The sequence below is a fragment of the Petaurus breviceps genome, unplaced genomic scaffold (genome assembly GCF_028583685.1).
Source record: "Petaurus breviceps papuanus isolate PSGF00001 unplaced genomic scaffold, PetGlider_PUasm1.0 189, whole genome shotgun sequence".
Classification (NCBI taxonomy): domain Eukaryota; kingdom Metazoa; phylum Chordata; class Mammalia; order Diprotodontia; family Petauridae; genus Petaurus; species Petaurus breviceps.
Window position 1 is genome coordinate 24638473 of NW_027185809.1, and position 18622 is coordinate 24657094.

The window sequence follows — 18622 nt, forward strand, 5'->3', positions numbered from 1 at the left end:
TCTATGTATAAGTTGGGTCTCACCAGCGGAAAATAAAGAAAACCTTTCACCACTCATGTAAGAATCAGGGAACTGGGGCGGCTAGGTGGTGCAGTGAGTAAAGCGCTGGCCCTGGAGTCGGGAGGACCCGAGTTCGGTTCCAGCCTGAGACACTTAACACCCACACAAAAATACTAGCCGTGTAACCTTGGGCGAGTTACTTAAACCCCAATTGCCCTCCAAAAGGCAAAAAAAAAAAAAAAGAATCAGGGAACTGTCTCAGAACATGAGTAATTTTTTTTTAAACCACTGAACAGACCAAAAACAGTACAGGCCTTTTTATTCTATTGTGAATGGCTGAGCTATATGGACATCAGATGCTACTTGCTGAAAAGGTCTTCTCAAAGCAAAGATCTTCAAAATTGTTCTTGCCACATATCCCTTCAGCTTTTTTCAAGATTACATCCTTCTTTTCCTGTAAAGTCTCTCTAGTCATTCCATAAGAATGTCTGGTGGATGACGGGGGAGAGGAAGATGGAACAGAAAAGTCCTCTTACCTGTGCTTCCATACGAGCTCGACGCTCTTCTTCCTCCTTTCTTTTCCTCATATTTTCATTCTCTTGTTTGGCTTCGGAAAAAGCTTGAAGGAACTGGTCGAAAATACCAAAGAACTCATCGGGCTGTATTTTGCCTGCTTCTTCCCCAAAGTGCTTCACTGCCTTTGTAAACTGTGGGAAGGGAGGATTAAGGTGTTTGGGAAGGTAGTCCACACAAGACCAATAGCAATATCACTGGAAGGAATAAGCTTAAGGAGAGCCTTCACTTGCTCTTCTACCTGAATAATGTGATGAAGTAAAGTGAGCACAACCTTAAACTTCCGAGAGACATGTTGGTCATAACTCTAACATGAATGTTTCAGTCGGTGACTCTCATTTTCTTGTTTCTGTACATTTTGGCTCCTGTTCTAGGTTTGTACTTGGGGGAGAGGGACCAGGGTTGAGTTTTACATCATTGTTAACTCCAAACCCCTCGCATTAGCAGGATAGTAGACATTTAATAAATATTTGTTGATTTCAGGGTTTCCAACACTTTTACACTGCACTAAGGGCTTTTTAATAAAAAAAAAAATCCCACTTGATCCTCACAAAAACCCCTGTGAGATAGGTGCTATTATGATCCTTGAGGAAACTGAGGCAAACAGAAGGTAAGTGACTTGCCATGGGTCACCTAGCTAGTAAGTGTCTGAGGCCAAATGTGTACTCATGTCTTCCAGACTCCAGACCCAGCACTCTAACTACTCTGTCACCTAGCAGGCTATAGCAAAAGCAGCAGGGATACTAACTACTACAGGTAGAAGGAACGACTCAGATGAAGATCCAATAAGAGACTGAGAAAGAACAGTAAATCAGGCAGGAGAAAAATCAAGAGAGCATGCATAGTGCCATGAAAACCAAAAAGGAGGAGGAGAAAGTGGTCAGTGTTAAATGCTAGAGAGAGGTCATTTAATTAGAAAATAGACGCTTGGCCTTGGGGAAAAAAAAAAGTTGAGATAATGTATCTTCCTTCACTGTAGAAGTGAGGGATAAGGGTATGGAATATTGTATATTTTGTCAGCTATTTTTTTCCTTCTTTCTTTCTAAAAAGTTCTATGTTACAAAGGATGGCTCACTGGGAAGGAAGCAAGTCATCTGTTTTATATTTGGAAATGAATGTGATTTAAAAACAAAAGAAATCGATAACACATACAAAAGTCATCACCAAAAAAGAAAAGGAAAAAAAACAGAAAGAAATCATTTTGTTTACACATGACACTCAGCTTTCCATTTCCTAAATATAGGATGTATCAAGATAGAAACAGGCAATCTATGGCCGAGTCATTCAAATATTAGAATTTGGTAACTTACAGTAGTACTGAATAACCTCTTATCTATTAATCCCAGGACTGGCAAAAGTATGTATATTTTAGATGCAGAATATTGTAGAAATTTGGGCCCAAGCCCAAACTCACACACCCATTCAAAACTTGGTGCTGTGGATTTGGTGTTGTTTCTTTAAAGATTAACTCCTCTATTGTCCTCCTGCCCAATTGTTTTTCATTGTACTCCAAAGAAGCAAGAACCATTTGGGTATGCTAAATTGACCCTGGTACACACAGCATTTGTAGGGGGATACGCAATGGAAATGAAAGCTGGCAGTATGGCTGCTGACTCCAGCTAATTTCCAAATATGTGTCTGAAAAGTCAATAGATGGCATTGAGCCATCTGGTGTTGACAGCAGCCTTGTGATAGGAGTGTAGTGGGAAAGAACTGGTTTTTATCTTGAAAGATCCAGAATCCAGGCCCTGCTATGCTACTGCCGCTGCCACTTGTGTAACCATAGCAAATCTCTTCCCTTTCCGAGTCTTATTTTCTTTTTTCCAGGTCCAAATCCTTTGATGTTAAACACCTCTAGGCTAGGAAAAAGGAGCAATCATGATACACAAAAGGTCTTATAAAAAGTCTCAGGCAAAACATAGATAACAATGAAAATAGTAAATTCCTCACTTTCTATGTATAAGTTGGGTCTCACCAGTGGAAAATAAGGAAAACCTTTCACCACTCATTTAAGAATCAGGGAACTGTCTCAGAACATGAGTAATTTTTTTTTTTTTTTTGCTATGTTAGCTTTATCTTTTTTATCTAAATATAATTATGCTAAATTATCATGAATATCAGTCATAGATAACCATCTTCTAGTTCAGGGCTTCTGAAAATTTTTCCACTGGCAACTCCTTTACTATCCACATGATCTTGGTCAAGTCTTAACTTCTCTCAACATCAGGTTTATCACATTGTGTGGCCTGAGGGTATGTGCAGTGCAAAATGCATGCATACTTTGGGTTCAGAACCAAGGCTGCAGAGAAAGCTATGAGATAGATACGGTACAACACAGGCAAGCACTGCTGGAAACACCTTGGATTCATTTGATTTTCTTTTGCTTTTTGGAGGGGGGAAGGCAGGGCAACTGGGGTTAAGTGACTTGTCCAAGGTCACACGGCTAGTGTTATGCTAAGTGTCTGAGGTAGGATCTGAACTCAGATCCTCCTGATTCCAGGGCTGGTGCTCTATTCACTGTACCACTAGCCGCCCCACATGTTTGATTTTTAATTAATTTTTGGTTGAAACTTTTTACTGTTGCCAAATTTTTCACAAATTTGTTTAAGAAGTGCTGAGTTCAGTTGTCCAGGCCCCAAAATTATCTTCCTTCTTTACTAAAATTTTACTCTGATTCTGCATCATGGTATGAAGGTAACTCTGGATCCTTAAAGGCCACATCCACAGGGTTAAACTACACCAAGCTGTTGGGACCTCATACGACTGACATAATTTAACAACGGGTGATTATCATGTCTACTTTTTCATTCATCTCCAGGCTGCACTGCAGACTCCCTTTATCATTCCCCATCTAGCTCTTCAGGGCTGGAATCCACACATTGGAAGTATACCCTCTCTCTGATTGGATGGCTCCTCCCAGAACCTACATGTAAGGAGGACACTCAAGCAGGTTGTAGTTCATTCTTATTTAGACTGCACTCATGACTCCCACTCCTCTCCAGCCAGGCCACCCCAATTCCCCACCACTGCTTTAGGCACCTTTTAGGTGTGGTCTTCCTCTATTAGAATGCAAATTCCTTGTCTTTCTTTCTTTGGCAACTTATATTTGCACACTAGAGCTCAGCAAATAGTAAACAGTTAAAAAAAAAAAAAAGGCTGACTGACTGATGTAGGTTAAGCAGTCTCCTTGCCCTCCATTTTGGGAAGGAGTTTGGCTGCAAAAGAGAGTAGAGGTTACAGGATGACAATTTGAGGGGGTGGGAAATTTTTAAAATTCTTTTAAGAAGTGGAAAGTTTGAGTATGCTAACAGTCAGTAGAGAGGGAAACATTAGATAATAGTTTCAATGGAATCTTTTCTTTTTTTTCTTCAAATTAATGAAGAGATCAGTGAGGACAATTGGTAGAAAAGACAGTAGGATGATATAGGGGTTGGCCTTGTCAAGAAGAAGAGTAATTTCTTTATCAGAGACTGAAGTGATGAGGAAAGAATAGGGAATGATGCCAGTTTTTTTTTTTTTTTTGCCTTTTGGAGGGCACTTGGGGTTAAGTAACTTGCACAAGGTTACATGGCTGTTTTTTTGTGTGTGGGTGTTAAGTGTCCGAGGTCAGAACCGAACTCGGGTCCTCCTGTCTCTGGGGCCGGCGCTTTACTCACTGTGCCACCTAGCTACCCCATGATGCCAGTTTTAAAATGTAAAGAAAGGGGGAAGAAGCCACTATTGGGAGCAGTCTATATTTTCTCAGTAAAGAATGAGCTAAGAAGGGAAGAAGGGCATGGTGTGGGAAAGCTTGAGGAGAAAAAAGAAAAGATTTAAAATATACTCTGTGGGGAGAGGATATAGAGATATAGAGAACAGAGAATTATTTAGGAAGAGGTAAAAGGATTGCCTAGTTTTGAGTACCCTATTGAGATTAGATAATGTAAGTTCATAATGGATTTAGTTGGCTAAATTTTGTGATTTCCTCTAGTTCCTTTCAGCAAAAAGTGAGCAAAAGTAGGGAGAGAGCATATGTTTGGATCCGGAGTTGGAGTTTGGTTAAGGTGCAAGCATCAGGATTGTATAGCCTATATCAGATTGCATGCTATCTTGGGGAAGGGGGAGGGGGAAGGGGGAGGGCAGGGAGAGAAAATCAATCTGGAACTCAAAATCTTATAAAAGTGAATGCTGAAACCTATCTTTACATGTAATTTGAAAAATATAAAGCACAATTAAGTGGGAAAAAGGTGTAAGCATAAGTAGGACAAAAATACAAAGGAACTGAGAGTGGAGGACAGGGAGGTGTTGAATGGGTCACAAATAAGGTCAAGATTGGGACAGGAGAGAAATGGTATCAGCAGGGATAATGGTTTAGGAGTATTGAGGGATGGAGATCTTAAAGGTCCTAGTAAAGTTAAAGAATGAGGTGAGGCTGGGATAGTCTTAGTAGAAGTTGGCAGAGGCCCTTCAGGGCCCTGGGGGTTGTCTCTAGAGATTCATTCACTTAAAGTGCTTTGTAGGGAAAGTTCTATAGAAGTCTACTATATAAATGAAAACTAATCAGGATTATTCAGAGATTCAAAAATATGATTTATTTCAAAGTAATCAATGAGCCAAAATGCTTCATGGATTATAAAATGAAATGCTTTGTAAATGTGAGCAATCTTGGAGTTAAGAAGACCTGAGTTCAAATCCTATTTCAGACACTTACTAGCTGTGTAACCCTGGGCAAGTGACTTTGACTCAGTTTCCTCATCTGTAAACTGGAGATAGTAATAGCATCCAACTTTCAGGGTTTCTGTGAGGATCAAATGAGATAATATTTTTAAAGTACTTTGCAAATTTGAAGTGATCTTCAAATCATGCACATACATACATGTACACCTGTGTGCAAATATATTATAAGCTAGTTATCAGTACTGTTAATAATACTGAAATATTATTATGAAAAAAAATTGGATCAAATTCATGAATCCTAGGCTGAAAAGGCCTGCTCTAAAAATGACTAACGGAAAAATGAACATAGTATTAAAGTTGTTTTAAGTTGCTTAGAGCCTTCAATCTACAGAATGAAAAAAAAAATGCCAGTGAAGCTCTTTCCTCTAATTACTGACTTCAGACCTGGAAATGAAACCAATATAAACTAAGTCTATTGATTTAGGGGAAGAATCAGTCATCACTTTCCTTCCTGCCTCACAGCGTTTGGATATTCTTCTCTCTGCTTAAATATTCTTCAATAGGATCAAGTCTGTACATATCTCATAACAGAAAAAGGGATCATACTGGGTGAGACTTACCAGTTCTTTAGCTTCATTTAGAAGGTCTTCAACATCAGAAAAGCTGAAGCTGGCTACTGCAATGAACTGGCTAACAACAGAGATGAACTTGTCTCCAGGCTGAGACAGCTGAGATTTCTGGTATTCCAATTCCTTAAACACATATAATTTTTGTCACAGATAACTCTTTTCTTCTATTGCCAAGCCCAAATTTAACCAAACCTATCTATGCTCATTTATTCACTTACATACTCTTCCCCACCCTCTTACACACAGAGATACTTTGATATTCTACTCTTAACGCATATATATAGGTTTGCCATGTCTTCCCATTACTAAAAATCTTTAGTGGTTTCTTGCTGCCTACAAGATAAAATACATAATGCTTGGCCTGGCATTTAAGGCTTTCCACAGTCTGGCTCCAAACTACCTTCCAGCTTTTATTTAGTACTATTTCTCCTTAATATAGTCTCTATGTTCCAGCCATCTTAGATTATTTCTTCTTAATCTCATACCTTTTTTGTTTCTTCTAACATTTCAATTCATTATTTATTTCTACCGTTTTTTTCTTTTTGAATGTTGAGGTCTCCCTCCCTCTTTCTTCCCCACCCACTGAGAAGGCAATCAACTATACATGAGAAATCATACAAAACATATTTCCACATTAATAATTTCAAAAACAAGAAAGTAAAGTAAAATGAGAAAATTATGCTTCAATTTGCACTCAGAGTTCATCAATTCTCTCACTGGAGGTGGATAGCACGTTTTCATCATGAGCCCTTTATAATTGCCTTAGATCACTGTATTTATCAGAGTACCAAAGTCTTTCAGTTACTGTGCACAATGATCTTCTAGTTCTTCTCACTTCACTTTGCATCAGCTCATATAGATGCTGCCATGTTTTTTCTGAAACCATCCCGCTCATTTCCCACAGGACAATAGTGCTCCATCAAAATCATATGCCACAACTTGTTCAGCTATTCCCAAATTAATGAGCACTTCCCACTGGATATATGAAGGTCTGGAAAAGCTTAAGAGGCCCTTTCCCTACATCTTTAAATACCACACTATACTGATTGGTGGGCAGACACAGAGGTCTATAGAGAGTGTGATGAATGGAAAGAATACACATATGACAAGTCAGAAGACCTGAGTCAGTCTTAGCTCTTCCATTAACTTGCTATGTGACCGTGGGTTAATTATTTCATTCCTATGAGTTTGTTTCCTGATCTATAAAATTAAAAGGTTGATTCTGACCTTCTAACCTAAGTAATTTATGAATCCCCTCCCAAATGGCAATTTTTTTTTCCTGTAAAGTCTTTTGTAAAGTGCTGTCTTCACAACAACCCCACTAGGCATATAGTTTCAGTATAATTTCTGTTTTGTTGGTGGGGAAACTGTGTCTAGGTGGAATTCCCATGGTCTTGCCTGTACCTAGTAATTTTCTTAGAGGGGATTAGGTGCCTCCAGACACTGAGTTCGAGACTCTACACTTTACACCACACTGCTCTGAGAAAGGAAGTGGAGGAGTCCCAGAAAAAAGAGATTCCATCATTGGAGGCTGAATAAGGGGGTTATTTCATTCAAATTTCCTTTCATCTCCTTTACAAGCCACAATGAATCAGCAACTCAGACGCAAAGGACAGAATGTACTGTCCTTACACAGTTCTTTGCGTTTAGTTTCCTTCATTCCTATTCCTATGAAAGCCTTTCACCAAACTGAGATGAAATTGCAACAGAACAGGGCCATAAAGCAGGATAATCTCCAGACTGACACTTCTACAGAATAACCTAAAAGAAATTGCAGGAATATCTTATGTGCTCATCTCATGATGCCTGTGGCTACTGTGGCCAAAAGAAAAATATTTTACCCAAATGAGGCCATCACCTTTTGTTACTTAATTGAACAAAAAAATAAAGATAATTTGGGGGTTATGCATACAATCTCCCCTTTCAACACATTCCCCTACTGTTATAAGAAAATAAACAAAAGGTTAGGCATTATGGCATTTTATTTATAATTAGATGTTAGGGATTAGGACTGGTGCTGGGATTTAACCCATGTGGGGAGCTCCCTGACAGAAACTTCCTCTACAAATGTAGGTCAGCATTTTTTCTGCGTCTTAAACAGAGTATTACACAGAGCACTGTGAAGTTTTATAAGTTATCCAAGGTCACAATACTAGTATGTACTGGAAGTAGGACTCAGATTCGGGTCTTTTTGCTTCTGACATCAGTAATTTATCCACCATACTTCCTCTTTCTTAAACAGATAAGTGTCTTCAAAAACCTGGGCAGCTATATGGTGCGATAGAGTTCTGGGCCTGGAGTCAGGAAGACCTAAATTCAAATTTAGCCTCAGCTAAATTTCATTATGCAGCTAAATAGCTGGGTAATCCTAGGCAAGTCAAGTCACTTAACCCTGCTTGCCTCAGTTTCTTCATCTGTAAAATGAGCTGGAGAAGGAAATGGCAAACCACTCTAGTATCTTTGCCAAGAAAACCCCAAATGGGGTCATGGAGAGTTGGGCACACCTAAAACAACTTCAAGAAGCTAAAGTACTTGTATATGTACAGGCTATATCAGATTGCAAGATGTCTTGGGGAGGGAGCAAGGAGAAGGCGGAGAAAATTTAGAATTCAAAATCTTATGGAAGTGAATGTAGAAAACTAAAAAGAAATAAATAAGTTTTTTCTTAAAAAAAAAAAAGAAGATAAATTACTTTAAATAGTATAGTTTTGTCATTTCCTAAGGTCATCGTCTTGAAATGATTTCTTCAGTCTTGCAACTCCTATAGTATTATACATTTCTTATTCAGGAAATTTGAGTTTAACATTTATTATTCAGCACTCATGTGCAGAATATTCTAAGTGAAGGGAGAGATACTAAATTTAGATCATTAAATCAATGGTCCCTGCCTTAATGTGGGTTAGAATCCAGTTGAGGGACATAACACATATATACAGAATGATACAGTAAAATAGTGCATACATTCATGAGCTTGTCTAGCTGAATGAGATACAAGTATTTCAAAACTTTCCTCCAAGTCTAGTTCAATTGTTTAAGTATGCTTTTTTTGAGGGGGGGGGGAGAAGAATACTTTTACATTTATGGTATAAATAACACATTTTAAATAAAACACTTTTTGAAAGTTCACAACCAACATGATGGAACTTGCTACCCCCATTCCTGACAGGTGATGAACTCAAAGTGCAAAATGAAATACACACACACACACACACACACACACACACACATATATATGTATGTATGTATTTGGATGTGGACAACAAAGGAATTTGGTTTACTTCACTAGGTGTATTTGTTTTTATTTCCTTTTCAACTGAGAGGAAGGGAGGTGGGAAGGAAAGAAGGTAGATGTCAATTTTTTTAAATACTTTTAAGTTTTTTAAAAGTTCAATGGGGGAAGTGTAAGCTAAGTCTTATGTGAAAATTGGAGAGGAATGATCATTAATAAATAGAAATGCAGGAGAGAAAAGGAAAAAAAAAGCTTTCAAAGGTATATGGCACTTAAATGGACTTTAAAAAATAGGAATTAAACAGAAATTCAACCTAGAACTCAGGTCAGACGTTCATTCCAGATTTCTTTTCCTAATTCCACACTGCTTAGGAAAAAGCATGCTCTGTCCTGCCATGCAGCCCTTCTACACAAACATATTCTTTATCTCATTGCCTGGTGAAAACGACTAGAACGCGAAATAGTGAAAATGGCTTAGGAATCTAACCAAGGAATACTCACGGCCTCCACAGCTTTCAGGCCACTCCTCAGGGTATTTATTTCTTTGACCAGCTCAGTCATGCTGTTGTAAATAGCAACACTTCAGTAAGAAATCCACTCATAAACAATAACATTTAATCTCTTACTCAGCTAACCTGTTTACTCCATTCTCCTTAATTGTCTTCTATTTCAAGGTTTCTCTCAAAAAAAAATCACTGGCAACAAAATAAAGTCTGGAAGCGGGTCAATATTTGTTTCTTCTTAAACCATTTTTGATTTTAACTCACAGAATACTTGTAGATTCAAAAATCACGTATTGGATAAAATCCCTATCGACATTCTATCGAAAATGGAGGCAAAAAGCCTACTTTATGTAAGCCAATTCATACATGATGATGACTATGCTTTGCTATACTTGGCTCCCTTCACACAACTAAATCAAGTGGGTTGAGTTAAAGTCATGTTTACATTCTGTGCCCCTAAAGCTTGAACACTGATACAATTCTAGAATTATAAATATTTCAGTTTTAAATTCCAACCAAAATGAATTCTATCAAGCTGCTTTTCATAAATTTTGTATGTAAACAAGTTTTTTTGGGACCTCTTCCCCCACTGTCTTTGAGTCTTTTACTAATGACTAGAGGTTTTATATAGCACATTAGAGAATTTACTCACAGGTTGACTTCATGGCATGTCACTTTTGGTTTTTTTTTTTTGGAGGGCAATTGGGGTTAAGCTACTTGCCCAAGGTCACCTGGCTAGTTTTGTGTGTGTGTGTGTGTGTTAAGTGTCTGAGGCTGGACTTCAACCCAGGTTCTCCTAACTCCAGGGCCGGTGCTCTGTTCACTGTACCACCTAGCCACCCCTTATGTCACTATTGCAGATTTTGCCATTTTACGTTACTTGATAGTCAGTGAGCCAGTCTGGACACCAAGAAGGTCTGGATTCGAGTTCTGTTTCTGACATATACAGGCTGTGTAACCCTGAACAAGTCATATAACTTCTCAATGTTTATTCAGGCAACTCTCTAAAACTATAAGATGTGGAGAAGGTGTAAACCTGCTCTGGTAGAGGATGTTTCCTCACTTGGCAATGATAGATAAGCAAAGGTTCAGTTCATATCCCTAAAACATTACATACTCAGGCAAGAAAATTACTTTTGCTTATTATGTCAAACTTACAGCTTGATTATAAGGAGATAAACACACAGCGACAATTTAATATAGAAGTAAACAAAGAAAGGTTCAAAAGAGTGAATATAAATGAAGATTTGGAGGAAGGCAGTGAGGAACAGCCAAATCTATGAATTTTCTGAAACGTTGTTATAAAAATTGTTTTTCACACACACAAAAAAACTAGCCATGTGACCTTGGGCAAGTCACCTAACACCAACTGCCCTCCAAAAAAATTTTTTTTTCTTTGGTGTGCATACTTTCCATCTCCCTTTTCAGTCTTATTGCTGTTTATCACTAAAACTTTTGCTTTGGGCTGAGGGAAGGCATGGACAGTAATAAAAAATTAATCTTAAACACAGGCCCTATATTTGCTTAATCACTGATGCTCCTCTGCAGGAGGATGCATAGGTCTGCCTGCTTTTTCTTTCAGTAACGTCCTATCTTCATATTATCCTAAGACATAATAACCTCTCTGGGTTAAATATAAAAATGAGGAAGTTCATAACCTCTAAGGTCCCTTTCCATTTTTAAATCTATGTTCATAGACAAAACCTACTTGTTCCCTGCTGACTTTTAAAATGTCATTATCCTCTTACAGTATTGGCTTAATGCAAATTGGAATGTTTAAGTCTCCTTGAAATTGTTTGTCCGTGAGTTTATAGTAAATTTAAAAAAAATATGGAGGGGTAATTAATGGACAGCCCTGAGTCACTATCTAATGATGCTTTAGAAAATTATAAATGAAGTTATAAAATCTTAAAAAAACAATAGTGTCCTAGCTCCTTTGAGAAATGTTCTTGACCTCCTTTCTGTGCAGCAGGCTTAGCATCTACACAATGCCAAAATGAGAAACTCAGGCTACACTGTGCAGGTGCCAGAAATAAGGGGACACATTTCAATATTTACATATTGGCCTCAGGAAAGCAAACAGAAGGAACCCCGACAGGCAAAGGCAATGATTTCAAAGGATAAAATATTTTACAAGTGAGGTATAAAACTAGAGGAAAACAAAGAGCCAGATCACTGGCTGCATGAGCCTAGCACTTACTTCACTTTAGCTGCTTGCGGAATATCACGTAATTCCTCATTCAGATGGAGTACCTTGGGATATTTCTTTTCCACAATTGTTATGAGATAGTGCAAAAGGGTAATATTCCTATAATGAAAGCAGTGAGAGTGTTAGGAATGATCAACATTTACCTTTGATTCATATAATTTAACTGTCTTTAATAGATAATAAAGATATTGGATATGGGGCAGCTAAGTAGTGCAGTGACTAGAGCAATGGCCCTGGAGACAGGAGGACCTGAGTTCAAATTTGGCCTCAGATACTTAACACTTACTAGTTATGTGACCTTGGGCCAAGTCACTTAACCCCAATTGCCCTGCCTTCCCCCCCTCCAAAAAGACAAAAAGCAAACCAAAACAAAAAAAATATTGGATGTATACAATATATACATATATATAGACACATATGTACAACCATATATGCAAGTACACACATACACTCATGTGTATGCATAATTATGTTTATATGGACGTATACACATACGTGTGTATGTATGTACATAATACATGCATGTATACATACACACGAAGAAAAAAGACCGTATTAAGACGAGGTGACAAGGCAGCTAGGTGGTGCAGTGAATAGAGCACTGGCCCTGGAGTTAGGAGGATCTGAGTTTAAAGTGTGGCCTTGACACTAGATACTTACTGTGTGACCTTGGGCAAGTCACTTAACCCAGTTGCCTTGCCTTCCCCACTCAAAAAAAAAAAAAAGAGAGAGGCATCCCAAAAGTCTTAGTGCAGTTCAAAGCTATTAGAAGCTTTAAGAACAGTGTAGCTCCCACTATTTCAAAAAGTTCACAATTCCTAAAGGGGTTGAACTAAGGTCTACTTTAACAATGTAGCAATCAAAAAAAGGTGGGGGTTTGCTAGGAAAACTAATATTACAATGGTAGAATAAGTAAGCTAAATAGTCCCCATTAAGAGCGAGCTATATTTAAGACTACAATAATCCAGTAGGCTACTATCGATAAGCTATTCCTGTCAAAATCTGACTCCTACTTTTAAGATTCTTTCATTAAATACAACTGATTCTGCTGTCTGAACAGGATTGATATGAAAGGCAAGATGCCCTAAAGTGAATTCCAGTTATGACATTGTGTATGTATTGGAAACTCTGCGACAATCTCACAGTTCAAAAAGCCCTAGGACCCATTTAAAATGTGTTTTTAGCTCCAAGACATACCAATTGGATATGTGAGCATTTTCCATGCTAATGGCTTGAGAGATAGCAGGGTGGAGAGGGCACTAGATCAGGAGACAGTTAAGACCAAGTGGCCCTGGGCAATTCATATAACATCTCAGGGCCCCTGTTTCCTCATCTACATGATGAGAGAGTTGGATTTGAGTGCCTCTAACGTACCTTCCATTTCTACATCTATGATTCTATAAACTTCATGTGTTATAGATGAGAATTTGATATTCTAGGCCAGGTACATACAAAAGTTTTCCAATACCAAATTCACATAATTATAAATTAATGTATTGGCTTCATGACTTTGGCTATATAATTAAATTGCACTTCAAGTACAAGTCATCTGTGCCTGTTAGAATGACACCTAGCAATAATAAGTCACGCAATGGTAGAAGTGGGCAAATGACTCTACTGACCTACTGGTTTATATGTACTAGCAATTAAGTTAACATGTCTTGCCTAACCTCAGGTGAGCTGCTCAAGAGCACATAGGCATATTTGCCCTGCAGTCTGGAGGTTAGATGCTTGATTGCCGAGCTCAGAGTTACTGTATGAATGTCAAAATAATAATTTAAAACACATTTATCTTTTAAAAAGTAATGCTTCTTGGCAGAATAGACACAAGACGTCCGTGTGGCTCCGGCTTCCACCTTCCCCAATCCATGTAAAAGGGGACTCTGAACAAACTTTGCAGCTGTAGAACCCACAAAATGACACAGAAAAGCTAAACTCCCGCTAAGAGCAGCCCGGCAGGAATTGGCCAGTGCAGCGCTCTGGAGCCCAGCCCAGGCCCGCATGAGCTAGAGGTTTTAGCCTCAGGGCAGGTCTGACCAGCTACCGGCTGGAGGGACTCCAAATCACCAGCAGCTGTGGCCATTTTCAGATTTATCAACACATAGATGCAAAGGCCAAAGAGAGAGGTCAGTACAGTGTGGACTTTGGGACCAGTAGTTGAGAGAGCATTGCTTGTGCCCCAGGGCAAGAAACCACTGACATTTATTGGCTGAGCCAGTGCCATGCTGCAGCTTCAGCTCCTGGCCTGCAGATGGTAGGGGGACCAAGCAACCAGTCTGAGGAGTAATCGCTCTTGCTTTAACCTGCTTGGATCTGGATTGCAGTCTAGGGTAGAGGTCCTGGGGTGTATGACCAGCTTGCCAGAGCATGTGGAGGCCTCAGAGAGGGCAACCAACTAATACCTCTGGCAGCTGAGAAAACCGCAGCGTTTGGGATGAAAGCTCCCCTGTCTGGTGGCAGAGTCCTACTATGGCAAAAAGCCCAGGGGTCAAGTGACTGAAGGGCGACATGACCAGGCAAAGGAAGCAAAACAAACAGAAGATTCCAACATTAGACTCCTATTTTGGGAACAAAAAGGAGCAAAGCATGGAACAGGAGGAAAACAGTGAAGTCAGAACTCCTGCATCAAAGCTTCAGAGGAAAATATGAGCTGGTCACAGGCCATAGAGGACCTTAAGAAGCAGATAAGAGAAGTGGAGGAAAAATTGGGAAGAGAAATGAGAGTAAACAGCCTGAGGAAAATCACACCTTAAAAAACAGACTAACTCAATTGGCAAAAGAGGATCAAAAAGCCAATGAGGAGAGGAATGCCTTAAAAAGCCGAATTTGCCAGAAGTAAAAAAAATCTCAAAAGCTCAATGAGGAGAATCGTTCTCTCAGATTTAGAATGGAGCAAAGAGAAGCCAGTGACTTTATGACAAATCAAGATACTATTAAACAGATCCAAACAAATGAAAGAATAGAAGGCAATGTGAAATATCTCATGGGAAAAAACACTGACCTGGAAAATAGATGCAGGAGAGATCATTTTAAAATTATTGGACTACCTGAAAGCCATGATCAAAGAAAGAACCTAAAAATCATCCTCCAAGAAATTCTCAAGGAAAACTGCCCTGATGTGTCAGAACCAGAAGGCAAAATAGGGGTTGAAAGAATCCACCGATCACCTCCTGAAAAAGATCCCCCCAAAAACTCCTAGGAATATTATAGCCAGGTTTTGGAATTCCCAGATCAAGGAGAGAATATTACAAGCAGCCAGGAAGAAAAAAATTGAATACTGTGGAAACACAATCAGGATAATCCAGGATCTGGCAGCTTCCACAGTGAGGGATCAAAGCGACTGGAATATGACATTACGGAGGTTAAAAGGAGCCGGGATTAAAACCAAGAATCACCTACCCAGCAAAACTGAGTATCATGTTTCAAGGGAAAACATGGTCATTCCATGGAATAGAGGACTTCCAAGCATTCTTCATGAAAAAACCAGAGTTGAATAGAAAATTTGACATACAGATACAAGAAGCAAGAGAAGCTTGAGAAGCCATGGAAGAACCAGTGACAGTGCCCAAAAGAAATATCAGGGCATATACTACAAATCACCCAGGATATGAAAGAACTCCAGCAGCAGAAGAAGAAATCACAGAGACAGAACATGGGAATAAAGAAGAAAAGGTCTCCTAACGCAGGCACTACACGGAAAGCTGTACCCATATGGGGATAGATCGAACATTTATTATAATAAGCCAAAGAACTGAAACCTGTTACTACTGGATTTGTTTTTCTTGCTTTGATCACTCTGACTTCAATACAAAATGAACTGGTTACATACAGATTTAAGTCCTGAGACATATACCCCTATCACATCAATTGTTTCATATATAAGCTATATAACATGTGTGTGACCCCCCCCCCCCAGGCTTCCTTACTTCTACTAATGAAAACTGTTTACAGATGATATAAGTCAATACTACATTTTATTGGAATATTACCTGCATTGATTGTACTCTTACGCAATATATATCTGGTAGAGAGTAATTGTTGAACAACCTTTATTTGTTTTTTCCAACTAATAAAAAAAATTCTGATTTCTTGAAATAAAAGGAGGAAAGGTTTTTAATATTATTGATAATTTCAACTACTGCATCTGCAATTCCTCTAAAAAAAGAAATCCAAAATGCACAATATGTTAATGAATTATCAAAAATGTTTCTATAGACTTTAAGACACAACAGAATATAGATAGGGATTTTTGTATAAGACCAATGTATTAGAACAATTAATATTGTATTTACATATATTTATGTAACTCCTTTACCATATATGAGCTCTGATTCCAATGTTTTTTGGGACAAAACACATGACCGACTTCTTGGTGTTTGATATCATTCAAATATTACAAAGCATAACAGAAAACATCCAAAATTATCATTGCTCTGGAATTGATCCAGGAACATAGCCAACATAATATTGTTAACATTGTTGAGGGTATCTCCTTTTAATTTGATGTTTATGATTTTATATATTTTACCTGTATTGATTATTATATTATTTCTTTGTACCTATGCTTATTATATTGATTTTTTTCATTTTTCACATGCTTTATTAACTTCTGATTTACATCATTCATTTCTGCCATATTTTGAGTTACAAATTTTCTCCCTGTTTTTCCCCTACCCACCACCCCAAAATAGTCCCACAGGATATCCCCTCCTCCAATCTGCTCTCTCCCATATTTGCTCCCATACCCCTTTCGACATTTCCTGTAGGGCATGGTGGATCTCTATGCCCCAGTGCCCATATATCTTATTTCCCAATTACATGTAAAATAGTATTAATAATAGTGTGTGTGTTTGTATATATATATGTATGTATATTTAAACATTTGATTTTAAAACTTTGAATTCCAGATTCATTCCCTTCCTCCCTTGTCACCCACCCTTACTGGGAAGATAAGCAGTTCAGTATAGGTTGTACATGTATAGCTAATGCAAAACAATAACATAGAAGATATATTGTAAAAGACTGACTATATTTCCCTCCCTCCTATCCCACCCCCCACTTGTTCTATTCTCTACTTTGATCCCGTCCCTTTTCAAAAGTGGGTGCTTCCAACTTCCCTCTCCCCAGCCTGCCCTCCCTTCCATCATCCCCCCTCTCATCCCCTTCCCCCCTACTCTCCTGTAGGGTAAGATACCCTATTTAGTGTGTATTTCATTGCCTCCCCAAGCCAAATTCAATAAGAATAAGGTTGACCCATTGATTCCCTTTTGCTTTCTATTCTTCCCTTCCTTTGTAACCATTTTCCCTCGCCTCTTCTATATAAGACAGTTTACTACATTCCTTCTCTCCCCATCTCCTCTCATTATATTCCCCTCTCAACTCTTAATTTCACCTTTTAAGTATCATCCCTTCCTATTAAGTTGGTCTTGTGACCTCTATCTATGAATACCTGTAAACATATATGTGTATATATATATATACACATTCACATATGCATTCATATGCCCTCATAGCCTCATATATAGACATATATATATATATATATATTTCTATTCCCTTCAACTATTTTCATACTGAGAAAAGTCTCATCAGTTACAATTATTGTTTTTTTATGTAGGAATGTTAATAGTTCAACTTTGATAAGTTTCTTATGATTTCTTTTCCCTGTTTACCTTCACATACTTCTCTTACTTATATCTGAATGTCAAATTTTCTATTCAACTCTGGTTTTTTCAGCAAGAATGCTTGAAAGTTGTCTATTCCATTGAATTACCATATTTCCCCCTAAAACATGATACTCAGTTTTGCTGTGTAGGTGATTCTTGGTTTTAATCCCAGCTCCTTTGACCTCCGGAATATAATATTCCAAGCCCTTCGATCCCTCAGTGTAGAAGCTGCCAGATACTGAGTTATCCTGATTGTGTTTCCACAATATTAAAATTGTTTCTTCCTGGCTGCTTGTAATATTCTCTCCTTAATCTGGGAACTCCAGAACCTGGCTATAATATTCCTAGGAGTTTTCTTTTTGGGATCTTTTTCAGGAGGTGATCGGTGGATTCTTTCAACCTCTATTTTGCCCTGTGGTTCTAAAACATCAGGGCAGTTTTCTTTGAGAACTTCCTGGAGGATGATTTCTAGGTTCTAACTTTGATCATGGCTTTCAGGTAGTCCAATAATTTTTAAATTATCTCTCCTGGATCTATTTTCCAGGTCAGTGGTTTTTCCCATGAGATATTTCACATTGCCTTCTAGTCTTCCATTTGTTTGGATCTGTTTAACAGGATCTTGATTTCTCATAAAGTCATTAGCTTCCATTTCCTCCAATCTAATTCTGAAGCAATGATTATCCTCAGTGAGCTTTTGAGATTCTTTTTCCATCTGGCAAATTCAGCTTTTTAAGGCATTCTTCTCCTCATTGGCTTTGTGATCATATTTTGCCATTTGAGTTAGTCTATTTTTTAAGGTATGATTTTCCTCAGTCAGGCTGTTGACTCTCATTTCATAATTTTTCTTGTAGCGTTCTCATTTCTCTTCCCAATTTTTCCTCTACTTCTCTTATCTGCTTCTTAAGGTCCTCTATGGCCTGTAACCAGCTAGTATTTTCCTTTGAAGCTTTTGGTGCAGGAGTTCTGACTTCACTGTCTTCCTCCTGTTCCATGCTTTGCTCCTTTTTGTCCCCCAAATAGGAGTCTAACATTGGTATCTTCTGTTTGCTTTGTTTCCTTTGCCTGGTCATGTCGCCCCTCAGTCACTTGACCCCTGGGCTTTTTGCCACAGTAGGACTCTGCCACCATACAGGGGAGCTTTCATCCCAAACGCTGGG

General features: G+C 38.4%; 2 protein-coding genes across 6 annotated transcripts in view; both read right to left on the minus strand.

The window, feature by feature from the left end:
• Window positions 1–18622, minus strand: part of JKAMP (JNK1/MAPK8 associated membrane protein) — a 449359-nt gene that overhangs the window by 148542 nt on the left and 282195 nt on the right. The window lies entirely within an intron of this gene.
• The window catches only part of DAAM1 (dishevelled associated activator of morphogenesis 1), a 231632-nt gene that overhangs the window by 3768 nt on the left and 209242 nt on the right, over window positions 1–18622 (minus strand). For all 5 annotated transcript variants that reach the window (XM_069092062.1, XM_069092064.1, XM_069092063.1 and 2 more), the window contains 4 exons: window positions 11791–11898; window positions 9589–9649; window positions 5850–5981; window positions 537–707 (listed from right to left, as the gene is read on the minus strand). In XM_069092062.1, coding sequence (XP_068948163.1) covers window positions 537–707; window positions 5850–5981; window positions 9589–9649; window positions 11791–11898 — 472 coding nt within the window. The remainder of the gene's footprint in view (window positions 1–536; window positions 708–5849; window positions 5982–9588; window positions 9650–11790; window positions 11899–18622) is intronic.